Source organism: Lipotes vexillifer, unplaced genomic scaffold, assembly GCF_000442215.2.
Source record: "Lipotes vexillifer unplaced genomic scaffold, Lipotes_vexillifer_v1.1 scaffold835, whole genome shotgun sequence".
Classification (NCBI taxonomy): Eukaryota; Metazoa; Chordata; class Mammalia; order Artiodactyla; family Lipotidae; genus Lipotes; species Lipotes vexillifer.
In genome coordinates, this window is record NW_006774135.1 from 1,979,074 (window position 1) to 1,992,501 (window position 13,428).

The following is a 13,428-nucleotide window of genomic DNA, read 5'->3' on the forward strand; positions in this document are numbered from 1 at the left end:
GAAAAGTTGCTGATAGAACTTCAGATAGACGTGAGGCTGAGACTTGACAAACAAAACATCAGGCCGCCATGGCCTTGGTTTACTTTGGTTTGGGTGGAACACAGAGCTTCAGCCCCGGTCCACGGCCTCCCCAGATTTAGATGAAGAGACTTCAGTTCTGAATCACAATTCTGCGCGCTCTTGTTGGGGGCAGGGGCTCTGCCAGGACAACGTCCAGGTATCATGGAAGAAATGGGGGCGGGGGCTGCTTTGCCAGTTTGCTGGGGGAAACAGCCCCAGTCCTGCAGACCTGGGACTGGCAATGCTCTTTCAAAGCTGCAGCTTTGTAAAGAAATTCAGTTCCCATTTAACCTACAAGTGATTCAGAGCGGAGGGAAGCCACTTTCAGATTCATTAGTTCCAGGGACTTCTTATTTTGTTTTTACTCTTTCAATGGAGAGGGGAAAGAGTTCTCTTTCAGGAGCATTTCTTGCTCTTGGGAGAAAATAAAGAAAATCATTTCCTTTCAAATATGCCTTTCTTTTGAGAAAGGCTCAAATATATTAACTTTTCCCCCTCTCCAAAACAGATCAAGCGGCTGCACTGTATTGTGTATAAAGCATGAGATAGGCATAATATAATATAATACAGCAATACAACACAATAAACATAATGTAACCAGAGTGTAACATACTCTAGTATTTCTTTAAAATGGAGTTGCTTATGCTGGGAAAGTGAAAACCACGTGGGCTGGGCACATCCTTCTTGCCCCGTTCCAGCTTGCCCTGGGTGTGTATTCAATGTCAACTTTACCTGCGTGGAAGTCGTTGGGACACCTGTCCACACCATGGCACAGGTGAGCGAGACTTGGATGTGCCCTGTCCTCGGCTCTGTCCTTGGACAGGAGCAAACTTGGGTTGGTGATGGGATGAGGGCAGCGGAGGAGAGGGTGCCCTCCACGGCTGGTTCCACTGCCCCCAGGACGCCCTCAAATGCCTTCAGAGTGAGAAACAGGCTGAATTTTCATTGTAAATCCAAATTCCAGGTCCAAACTGGAAAAATAAGTTGGTCAGTGCTATGGATGGGTGGGGCTGGCCCTTCGTCTTGTCTTTGTTTGCAAATTTCAACTTTGGTGACTGTTCTTAGGTGGGTCCAGAAAGAGTAAGATACAAACTGGCATTTCTAACTTCATCTTGATTCTGGTGGGAGGGGCCCCCCTCAGCCTCATTCCAGCCCAGGAAGTCCGAACAAACCCACGAGAGCAGTTTTGCGGGGTCTATGCATCCGGTTCTGTTCTAAAATGGTGCTCTTGGTACTCAGACCCAGTGGAAAGGAATCCATGTTTCTAAGGACAGGGAAGGCCTGCGGGGGCGGGTGGATGACAGTGCGTGCCCACACGCACGCCACATGGGGTGCCTCTCTTATACCCTCAGCGGGAAGCTGGGACTCAACCGCCCGCCCCGGGCACCCAGCAGAGCGACGGCTCCACGTACACAGCTCTGCCACCTCCCCTCTGGGTGCCCCGGGAGAGCCAGGCAGCCTCTCCAGGCAGCCTCCCCCGGCCTCCTCCGTTTACCAGTGACAAAGCATGAGGACTGATGTGGGGCTCGGGGGAGGGGACACCGTATAAAGTTCCCGGGATGGAGCCTGCCACGTGGAGGGTCCCCGCCTCCACGTCACAGCGGCCGTTTCCCTGAAAGCCACGTTCAGGCTCCCTCCTGTTTTAGAGGCAGCATCTTGCAGACTTGCCAGGTGACTAGTTTGTGATGTGCGTCCTCCTTGCCCACCGGCCCCCTCCCAGGATTGTGTTTGGGGCTCCACCCCAGCACCCGAGGACCGGCCCAGGGCCTCAGTGGGCCTCGTTTTAGAATCTTTTCTGACTTAGCCCACCGCCTCCTATTCCTTCTGCCCCGTGGGGCTGCCCACTGGTGGGGACGCCGGGGTCCTGCTGGCCTTGTGTTCGCAAACGCTGGCTCAAGGATCACTGGTGCGGCCGCCCTCCATCCTGGGCTTCTGTGGTTGCTGAGGACTGGCTGGCCCTCTTGCCTCCTTCCAGTCTGTTCTGTGGCTCAGCACGTGTCAGGGGCAGGTCCAGGGACGGCCTTTCTGGGATACTGGGTGGGGGCAGAGCCTTCTAAGCCCCGAGTTAAGCTCAGGTTCCCGCACCCAGAGCAGGGCTGGGGGTTGTAACTGGATTCCCCAGACTCTGAGCACGAGCTGGTTTCTCCCCTTCTTGTTCAAGCACTTTCTTGACCGCAGCCTCATGCCGGCGAGCAGGCCAGGACGCTGGGACTCGGCTGTGTCTGACCAGCACTGGGCCCGCCTGGCCTCTGCCCCCCACACACGTCCCCCGGGCTCCTCGCCTCCCCGCAGCTCTCCCCTGTCACCCAGGGAAGGTGACAGCTGCCTCTGTGCGTGTCCAAGGGCGTCATCCAAGGCCCGGGGGCATCTCAGGGACGGATCCCACAGGAGTGTCCCCCTTGGGCGTGGGGGGCTCTTGGTGCCCACCAGTGGGGGCACCGGGTGTGGCCAGACACCGGGAGCGGTACCTTCGCCCTCAGGCTCAGGGAAGCTTCCAGTCTCTAGGAGTCCTCCCATCCCCCCGTCCTCCCCCCAGCCCTCCCCGCAGCCCGCAGGCCCAGGTTGCAGAGCTGCTCCCTGTGTTGAGACATTGATGGTGGCCCTTCTGCCACGAGGAGGGGGCACCACCCCTCTGCCTGACCCCATCTCCCCCACCTCTCTGGCTTCTGCACTCCTTAGGGTCAGGCCCTTTCAGTCAGCATCCAGCCCAAAGTTAAGGCTTTGCTCACTGCCAGGCCCAGAGGTCCTTGTTCACGTGCGCACACACATACACTCGCGCAAAAATGCACACATACCCACCCAGGTTCACACAAACACACTAACTCATGCGCACGAGTACAATCACATAACATTCACACACAAACCCATGCACACATATTCACACACACAATTGCACACACATCTACAGACACGCAAAGGCACACAAGTGCATATTCACACACAAATGTGCATGCACTCACGTATACACATGCACACCCAACACACTTAACACATGGTCAATCATGCAAACGAATTCGTATACTTAATATGCATGTGCGTGTGCACGCATAGCACACGTGCGTGCACAGAGACATATCCATTCACGTGTGCCAAGTAATCACACACAGGAACACACGCACGTGCACAAATGCAGATGTGCCCACTCAGGCACACTTGCATGCACCTGCGTGCAAGTGTGCAGATATACGGACACGCACATTTTTCACACCTGTGGCGGCAGACAGAAACACATGCACACGTGCACAGGAGTACATATGACACCAGCACAAACACGAGTGCAGATGCACAAAAATGCCTGCACATCCATGAGAAGGTGCCCTGATAAGGAGGCAGACGTGCTCAGATATTCACCCACGTGCACACCCGTGCACACACACAGCTGCACACCCGTGCGCAAGGAGCACACACGCGTTCACACAGCCACTCACCAGCACACCTTTCGATTCATTTGTGCTGGAGCTTTTCATGCAGGTTCTCTGTTCAGACCTGCGGAGAACACGAGGTGGTCCTTAGCCGGGGCGGTGCGGGGAGGGGAGGGACCCCTGCTCCAGGGAAAGCTGCGTCGGGGCAGCTACGGGCTGGGGATGGGCCCCGGAGGTCCTTCCCTGGGGACTCACGCTCTGAGCTGTTTGGCTTGGCAGGGTCCTCAGGATGCTGCCTCGTAAACTTCATAATAGCCGCCTCCCTTTTATTTGCTTGACCTTGACGACAATCGTTTATGAGACGCATTGGAGCCGTGCCGTCTCTCTTCTGATTCATACACAAAGCGCTTGGCCGGCCTTCCTTCTCTGCTCCCGAGGCGCGGGGAGGGGCCCAGCGCTTCTCGGTGTTTCTTGTGGGGCAGACGCAGGTCCCTGCCGCCTCCGTGCACCCCCGGGGCAGCCTCTCCCAGGTCCAGCAGGAGGGCGGGGAAGATGCGGGAGGGGGCACAGCCGGTGAGGGAGGCAGCCCCTGCAGCCCCGGGCCTGGGGCGGGCCTGGGGCAGGTCCAGGGCCGCCCGCCCACCGCCCGGCCCGCCCTCTCTCCCCCGCAGAGGACCCCACGTTCCGCTGCGACGCGTGTGACGAACTCTTCCCGTCCAAGCTGGACCTGCGACGCCACAAGAAGTACGCATGCAGCTCGGTGGGGGCCGTGCTCTACGAGGGCCTGGCCGACGAGCTCAAGCCCGAGGGCCTGGGCGGAGGGGGCAGCGACGGGCAAGCCCACGAGTGCAAGGACTGCGAGCGGATGTTCCCCACCAAGTACAGGTGCCGCCCCGCCCCGCCCCGCCCCGCTCCGCTCCGCCCCGCCCCAGGAGCCAGTCAAGGACGGCAGGGTCGGTGGGCCCTGGGGGCACAGAGGAAGCCCTGAGGAGGGCAGAGGTCACCCCTGACCCCTCAGGCCTGCCCAGGCTGACAGGCCCAAAGCTCCAAGGACAGGTGGAGACATATCTCAGGGGCAGGTACCCTGGCCAGCTCATCCGCCCCTGGGGACAGAGCAGGCCCGCCAGCTGGCGGTTGGAGGCCACCAGTGGTCACTGTTCTGACCGTAAAGTTCAGGCCCCTGGTCAGAGCCCCCCATCCACGAAGGATCCGCAAGTCACCAGGTCGAGCCACCCACCACTCTCCCCACCATCCTGGGGTCAGGGCCGAGTTGTGGAGACAGACAGGGGTCAGGGCCCAGGGCCACTTCCGCGGTGAGGTCCAGGACCAGGCTGCGGGATGCCACCCAGGGGCTTCCTGGAGCGCCTGGCCCTCGGACACACTTCTCAGACAGTGGGCAGGAGTAGGAAAGGGCCCCCAGGGGTCCCCTCACCCCCACCCCAGGCTCCAGCCTCTGCTTCCCCTGGAGACCCCCACCTGTCCCGGAGACTTCACAGACGTGGGCACAGATGCCAGCACAGCTGTGTGATGGCCAGATGTGACCTCCCCAGCCCCTGGGAGCAGGGCCCCGGGGACCCATGTGGGGAGAAGCAGGCCGGGCCGTCCCAGTGTTCCAGGGGCCAGGGAAGACCTTCCCAATGTGCGCCCCTCCTCTGCCTCTGAGAATATCCCCCAGGGCAGCCCTGCAAAGTCAGAGTAAAACCCCACCAGGTCACTAACTGGCTGTGGGATTGCGGAGAATTGAATGCCAGTCCTGTCACGGCCCCCTGGGGACGGGAAATCCTCCACCCTGAACGGATGACTGAGAAAATAAGAGTTTGGGCAAATCCCGACTGAGGCCCTTGGCGGTAAGCGCCGCTCAAGAGGGTCCGTGTTTTCTTTACATAAACACATAAATCACAATTAACAACAGGGGAAAAGCTACAATCTGCCGGGTGCTCGAGAACCAGGCGTTTCTGATCTAAATGGATGGCTGGGCCCCGTAATTAAAGGGCCATGATGTATCGTATCGCTGCCTTTGCTCATGAAGATTAACGGTCACACCTGGGACAGGAGGCGAAGCAGAGCGTCCCCCGAGAGGAGGGGCCTCCAAGCTGCTGGTTCGTCCAAGTGCAGCAGCCCCTGCCCAGCAGCTGCGCCCGCCCCGCCTATCACATCTCCTTTGGAGAACGCCGGCCCTCACTCCCCACTGACCTCCATGGTGTGTGCGTGGCAGGCAGCCTCTCAGTCTGGCTTGGCCGGCAAGCAACCCCAGGTCACTCAGAGGGGTGGCCTTGGGTCTCCTGGGCCTCGTCCCCACTCTGGGGCTCGTGGCAGTGTTAGAAGTCTCCAGACCCCGTTTTTCTTAGGCCCAGGGCTAGCGTCAAGGTGAAAGTTGTTTTGAGCTGGGACCCCGCCTGCCGCTGGGTGCCTGGGGGGTGGTCCTGGGTGAGGGCCCGAGCTCTGTCCACGCACTGGCTTCCCCCCCATCCCACGTGGGAAGGCTGTGCCTTCCCGTCCATCCCCTTGCCCTGTCCAGCGGGGAGATAGACAGACCGGCTGCCAGACCTCACTCTGCTCTCTGAGCAGGAGACAGTGGCAGGGGCTCCAAGGGGCTGCCGGGAGCAGGCCGTGCTGGGCTGAGGCCCTTCCCTCCCGGGCAGCGGGCAGGTGGGGGACCCACAGTGACCCCCGTCCACTGTGCGCAGCTTGGAGCAGCACATGATCATCCACACAGAGGAGCGAGAGTACAAGTGTGACCAGTGTCCCAAGGCCTTCAACTGGAAGTCCAACCTCATCCGCCACCAGATGTCCCACGACAGTGGCAAGCGCTTCGAATGTGAAAACTGTGTGAAGGTAACGTGGTCGTGAGCCCGGCCCCGCCCCCACTGTCGAGATGCAGGTGACGGGCCCCCGAGTCGTTCGGGGAAGAGAGGAAGTGGGCCGGGTAGCACAGCGGGAGAGGGCCCGGGGCCAGACCTGGGTCCTCTCAGGGTTCCTGCCAACGTGGCAGGACAGGCCGTCATAGGTCAAAGTACTGGAGCTTAAGAACGCTTCTGAGCTCCTGTCTCAAGCATATTCAGGGTGACAGTTCTCGCGAGAATTATTATTGAAGAAACGCAGTCAAGGGAGGCCTGACGGCTCACTGAAAGCCATGCAGGGCGTCACCGCTGCAGCAGAGACCCGCCGGGCCAGGCTCAGTGTAGGGGCAGAGCAGCCAGGGAGACCCCCATCCCGTGGCCAGACCCAGGCCCGCAGGGGAGCAAGCAACAGGTGGGGAGTAACTCGACGGTGTCTGTGTCCCCAGGTGTTCACGGACCCCAGCAACCTGCAGCGGCACATCCGCTCCCAGCACGTGGGCGCCCGGGCCCACGCCTGCCCCGACTGCGGGAAGACGTTCGCCACGTCCTCGGGCCTCAAGCAGCACAAACACATCCACAGCACCGTCAAACCCTTCATATGTGAGTGGCCCCCCAGCCTGGGCTTCCAGCCCGTGAAGTGGGGGAGTTTGGGGGTCAGGCCAAGGCTTGAAAGCCCCAGGCTCGTCCCCACCCGCGGGACCCCGTCTGTCCAGAAAACACTCGTGGCAGCTGCTGACACCTCTGCCGCGAGAGGCCCAGGCCTGGCTGGCCTCCTGGCACCACTCCGCCATCGCTTTGCTCCCTCGACCCTCTCCTTCCGCGATTCGCCTGTCCTTGCTCTGCCCTCCTTGGTTCCTCCGCCTCGCTCGCCCCTCCAGTGGCCAGAGGTGGGCAGTGGGTGGTGAGGAAATCCGGGTCCAGCAGAAGGACCCGAGAGCCCACCGCCCCCCACTTCCCCTCCTTTTCCCTGCACGCTCGTGACGCCCTGAGCTCCAGCAGGTATATGATGGTCCCACTGCTGCCCCCCCAAGTTCTGCTGTTCACCCCCCAGCAGCCTTTGGGGAGCCCGGGCTGTGTGCCTGCCCTGACCCGGGCAGCCGGGGCCAGCCGTAAATAACTGGACCCCTGTCCTCATGGAGTTTACCTGCCAGTGGAGAAGACAGAGGCTAAGCCATACAGATCATAACGGCACACGTGACAGGCACATCACGGGGTGGCGGGGCGGGAGTGCAGGGTCAGGAGGCTCTCCGGGTGTCCAGGTGGGTGCTGTCCTGTCCACGTGCTGGGAGGTCAGGACGGTCTGTTGGGCGAGAGGTGTCCTAACAGAGGGCTGGAGGAGGCATGGGGGTGAACCAAGGGGGTGCCTGGGGAGAGGGCTCGCTACAGGGGGCTGTGAGCACAGGGGCCTTGAGGTTGGAGTGCGTTTGGGGAGAGAGGGGTCAGAGGTCACAGGGGTTGGGTCTGGGGCTCTGGCGGGCCACCGCGGGGGTATGACCCCGGTTCTCGGAGTTTGGAAGATACCGAAGGTTCTTCTCTGCCTAGCACTGCGCCAAGTCTCATTTCACACAAGGTTTTGCTGAGTCACTGTTCATGCCAACACAGCACTGACTCATCATTCACACCAGCATCGCGCTGACTCATCGTCCACACGAGATTGTGCTGAGCCGTCATTTCACACACATGACCTCACAGCATCCTTACAAAATCTTACGGAGCAGGGGCCACACTATGTCCAACTGAAGGGAACTGACAGAGGAGGAAACGCGTGGAAACGTGAAGTGACCAGGCCCTCAAGGCTCGGCTGCAGAGCCCGGATTCCAGCCCAAGGGGCCTGGCTCTTGACCCCAGACTGGGCAGCCTGGGGCCTCTCGGGCTCCAGCACATCACTGTGTGTGTCAGGGGTAACTCTGGGAGCTTGAAGACTTGGCTCTGGGTGTTTTTCACCGACTTGGGGGTTGTGCAGGTCTGGACTCCTGCCCCAGAGAGGCCATGCTGACTGGCTTCTCGGGCCTTTGTTGAATAGCTGAGGCTGTGCCCGCCTCCTGCCCACTGCCTCGAGCCCAAGCTTCCAGCTGTCCTGCTAGAGGCAACTGAGCCCCCGGCCTGCCTGGGTCACCTGCTCCCTCGGTCCAGGAAGCAAAGGGAGAGAGCGCTCTGCCTGGTGGCCACCTCACTGGGGCCGTCTTCCTCTTGCCCTGCACCCCTTTCACCTGCAGACCCTGGGAAGAGCATCCAGTCTCGATGGGAGCAGGGCCCACTCCCTCTGGGAGGGGCCAGGAAGGAGTGAGCTGGGTGGGAGTAGAGGCTGGGGGCCGGGACTTTGGGACTGGGGCATATCCTGCTTCCAGGATGAGCATCCCAGCAAGTCCCTCTGCGGGAGGAAGCACCCGTGAGTGCATCTATCATAGGTTGCTAAGCTTTTCAGCAAGCTTGGAAAGGAAACTTGCACACAGGCTTACAAGTCATTGCTTCTCTGGGCGTGCAAATGGGCTTTGTGAAGTCTTGTTGGATTGTAGTCACAGCGTAAGTTCTGAGAACCTCAGCAGTCGGGAAGGGTCCGAGCCCACCGTTTCCGCTGCCTGCACGGACTCTGTGTGCAGATGGGGAGGACACAGGGCAGCCTGGACGGGCCCCACCGGCTATCAGCAGCCCATCCGCCTCTCGTCCGTGCCCCTTGGGCCTTGGCTTTTGGCCAAGGGGGTAAAGCGAAAGAGAAAACCCCAAACTTGGCCAGGTGCCACGTATGAGAGGGAGACGCAAATGTTAGAAGTTAGATTAGACGTGAACGTCAGCCTGTGCTTCCTCTCGACCAGGGCAGAGCATCCTTTGGCCCACGGTTAAGGGGGTCAGGTTTGGAAAGGAAACTGCGAACAAATGAGCAGAGGGTAAATGATACAGTGCTTCTGAGAAAAGAGGGGCCACTGGGGGAGCAAGGGCTCACGGCGGCCGGTCACTCGTGCGCAGACTCCATCCCCCGCCGGGCAGCCCCTGGGCGCCCACACACAGCACACATGATGGGCACCAAAACCTGCCCCAAGTCCCAGCCTCACTGACCACACAGCCCAAGGCAGCATAATCTCCCAGTGGGGTGTCTTGCATCGGGAAACTCAAGTGTGAGGGGTCGGGGCGAGGGTGTATCCGTGCACACAGGCAGACAGGCTCCTGTGGGCACTTTTTAGAAAGGACCTTCTTAGGAGTGAGTATGTATGTACGTGTGCATGTGTGTGTGTGTGTGTGTGCATCCCTGCACATACCCTACAGGAGAATAAACTGCTGATCAGAATAAGTACTGGCCAGGGCCCCTCTGCATCCCAGCAGGGCCTGGGGCACCATCCACCAAGCGCTGGTCCCACGTCCAGTTCACTGTGGGCTGCCCAGAGCTTTCCCAGCCCCTGCAGGCAGCCACCTCCCATCACCGGCTCTAAGCCAGCAGTCAGCCATCCCAGGGCCAGGACCTGCCTCTCCAAGGACCTCAGTCTCCCAGAGGCCTCTCTGTAGCCCCAGCATCCCTGCAGGATCCCTTTATCGTGTGAGTGGGTGGGTAGGAAGCAAGGGTCCCAGGCTCCCTGTGCCCAGGCATGGCCACTGGCCCCAGGGGCCCCTCCTGAGAGCTGCCTTGGGTGGGAGCCTGCTCAAGGCCAGTTTCCAAGCTCAGGATGGCAGCAGCCACTAACGAGGTGCCACAGGGGCCTGCTGTGGGGGTCAGAGGGTGTCACAGAGCCTCTTCGGGGGCCGGGGATACAGCAAGGTATCACTGGTCTGGCCGGGTGCCCTGAGCTGGGCAGCGGCCTTTCTCCCCCTAGGGCTGGCGGAGGCCTGTGGGTATTTATAGGCCAGCTGTGGCACAGCCTCTCTGCACCAGCCGCCTCCCAAATGGGCAGATTTGATCAAATGGGGCAGTGCTCTTCTCTGTCAGTCTTGAAAACGTCCCGCCAAAGCCAGACGACCGGGGAGGCAGGGCCCTTAATATAAATAGATATTGTGATTAAAGGACCCGATCACCTGAGGGCCAGCGCTCCCAGCTAGAATCGTGTGACATCAGGCAGCGGAGAGTATGCGGTGAGCAAGAAAGGCACTGAAATCATTGTTTCCACTGGGGCTGCATTTAAGAAGCAAATTGTCCTGCAGAGAGAGACACACACAGCGTGTGTGTGTGTGTGTGTGTGTGTGTGTGTGTGTGTGTGTGTGTTCATTCCTCCCTTGCTGGTTAGAAAAACAAGAGCAGAAAGAAAAGCTGGCAGTTGGCCGACACTCAGCTCACAGGCCGTTGGGAAAATGGCCGAGACTGGGTCCCCAGGGCCTCTGGGTCCTGGCGTTTGGCCTCGGCTGCCACCACCCTCTCCTGTTAAGAGCAGAGGCCGGCGTCTGGCAACCAGAGCTGATGCGGCCTCTCCATCCCAGTTTGGAGAGTTTTCGATTTTCTCTAGCCCTCTCCACGTGGCTCCCCTCCCATCTCCACCTTCAGGCCGCCCCCAGACGGTGACCTCACACAGCCAGGACCCGTGCTCCCCCGAAGTCCAGCCTCCAGGACTAGGAACCGAAGGGGCCGGTCCCTCCTGAGGCCTTCCCGTCCTGGGTGCAGGTCACAGGGCCTGGGACAGAAAGAGGGCGGAAAGCTGGGAGCATTTTAAACTTTACAAAGTGGGAGACCTAGCCCGGGGGTTGGTGTTTCCCTCGCCCCGGCTGGAACAGCGTGGCTGACATGGCAGGGAGGGTGGATGGGCGTTCTGGGCGGCTGGTGTAGCTGCAGACGTGATGGCGTGCCACGACTTTGCCTGTCTCTGGGAACGATTCTGAAGGCCTTGGCGCCACGCGGCAAACTCATGGGGGCTAGGAGGGCCAAAGAGCGGCCGGGCCCCTTTCTCCAGCAGAGGAGGTTGAGGCAGCTGGTGACCTACCCAGGCTGGCCCAGGGACCCCAGGGAAGGCACGGGAGTGTCCTCGCCAATCCTTGCTGGTCACCAGAGGCCAGTCCCAGGTAGGGTGCACGCGCATCTGTAGGTATGCGTGCACACACGTGTGAGGGCACACACGTGTGAGGGCACACAGGTATGACACACAGGTGTGAGGGCACACACAGGTATCACGTGTGAGGGCACACAGGCCCTAAGTACAAGGTACACACGTGTGTGAACATGCACGCTCGTGCGTGACACGTGTGTACATAAGCACACGTGTGTCCACGGACACGTGTCCGCACATGAATGCATGCATACACGTGTGAGCACATGTGCAAGTACTCACACACAGTGACACGTATGCCCACGCGTGCACACGCACACACACACACACACAGACGCTCACGTACCTAAGCGCACGCTGCTCCCGCTCACCGAGGCCAGAGCGCCCTGGTCCCACCACCCCCGGGAGCCTGCAGCGCAGGGCCTCCATCATTTCATAGCTGCCGGTCTTCGCTTGTGCTGACGTTTCAGGTGAGGTCTGCCACAAGTCCTACACGCAGTTCTCCAACCTGTGCCGTCACAAGCGCATGCACGCCGACTGCCGCACGCAGATCAGGTGCAAGGGCTGCGGGCAGATGTTCAGCACTACGTCCTCCCTCAACAAGCACCGGCGCTTCTGCGAGGGCAGCAACCATTACGCGCCGGGCGGCATCTGCGCCGCGGGCCTGCCCCCGAGCCCCAGCCCCGCCATGGGCAAGGCCAAGCCGCCCCCCAGCCTCAACCACGTCGGCCTGGGCTTCCATGAGTACTTCCCCTCCAGGCCGCACCCGGGGAGCCTGCCCTTCTCGGCGGCGCCCCCCGCCTTCCCCGCGCTCACGCCCGGCTTCCCGGGCGTCTTCCCTCCGGCCCTGTATCCCCGGCCGCCCCTGCTACCTCCCATGCCGCTGCTCAAGAGCCCCCGGAACCACACGCAGGACGCCAAGCTCCCCGGCCCCCTGGGCAACCCGGCCCTGCCCCTCGTCTCCGCCGTCGGCAGCAGCGGGCAGGGTGCCACGGCGGCCGCGGGGCCCGAGGAGAAGCCGGAGAGCCGCCTGCAGGACGCGTATGCCGCCAAGCTCAAGCCCCGGGGCAGCGACCTGTCAGACGGCAGCGACTTCGAGGATATCAACACCACAACCGGGACCGACCTGGACACAACCACGGGCACGGGCTCCGACCTGGACAGTGACGTGGACAGCAATCCCGACAAGACCACGGACAGGGGCAAGGCGGCCGAGGGCGAGCGCGCGCTCGCGCCCGGCGCCCCGGAGAGCGCGGGTGAGGCGCCCGCCTTCTACTCACAGCACTTCCCGCCGCCCGAGGGGCAGCTGCTGACGGCGGCGGGCGCCGCGGGCGACTCCATCAAGGCCATCGCGTCCATCGCCGAGAAGTACTTTGGGCCCGGCTTCGCGGGCCTGCGGGAGAAGGAGCTGGCCGCGCTGCCCTACCACTCCGTGCTCCCCTTTCAGTTCCTGCCCAACTGCCCCCACTCCCTGTACCCCTTCACAGACCGCGCCCTCGCGCACAGCCTGCTGGTCAAGGCCGAGCCAAAGTCGCCCCGGGACGCCCTCAAGGCCGCTGGCCCCAGCGCCGAGTCGCCCTTCGACCTCACCACCAAACCCAAAGAGGCCAAGCCCGTCCTGCCGGCGCCCAAGGCGCCCCCGACCCCGGCGTCCGGCGAGGAGCAGCCGCTGGACCTGAGCATCGGCAGCCGCGTGCGCGCCAGCCAGAACGGAGGGACCCGGGAGCCCCGCAAGAACCACGTGTACGGCGCGCGCAGGCTGGGGGCCGGCGAGGGGCCGCCCAAGGCGTGCCCGGCGCAGCTGCCCCAGCAGCCGTCCCTGCACCACGCCAGGCCGTCGCCCTTCTTCATGGACCCCATCTACAGGTACTAACACGCCCCGCCCCCACCCGCTCTCCAGAAGGGCCGCCACCCAGGTGGGCCGCCGGGCGGGCACGGCGGCGGGAGGGGACGCTCTCGCCGGCCCCCCCCCAGGCCTCGTCCCTCTGCCTTTGCGGCTTCGGCAGGCGCCTCGGCTCTGGGGTGTCCGTGCCGCTTGGGGCCCATGCCTGGCTCGGCCCTGTCCGGGGGTGGGCAGCTGGTGGGGTCTCCTGGGCACCCCTGGCTCCCTCTCGCTGGCAACCGCTGGGAGACCCCCGCCGTCCTCTCTCGAGCCCTTACCTCCCCCCACCCCCCCCCCCCCCCCCCCCCCGGGCCCCCCGCCCC

At 61.9% G+C, this 13,428-nt stretch overlaps 1 protein-coding gene across 1 annotated transcript in view; it reads left to right on the top strand.

The window, feature by feature from the left end:
• Positions 1-13,428, top strand: part of PRDM16 (PR/SET domain 16) — a 329,763-nt gene that overhangs the window by 297,136 nt on the left and 19,199 nt on the right. The window contains exons 6-9 of the mRNA XM_007448950.1: positions 4,094-4,307; positions 6,110-6,257; positions 6,709-6,862; positions 11,694-13,089. Coding sequence (XP_007449012.1) covers positions 4,094-4,307; positions 6,110-6,257; positions 6,709-6,862; positions 11,694-13,089 — 1,912 coding nt within the window. The remainder of the gene's footprint in view (positions 1-4,093; positions 4,308-6,109; positions 6,258-6,708; positions 6,863-11,693; positions 13,090-13,428) is intronic.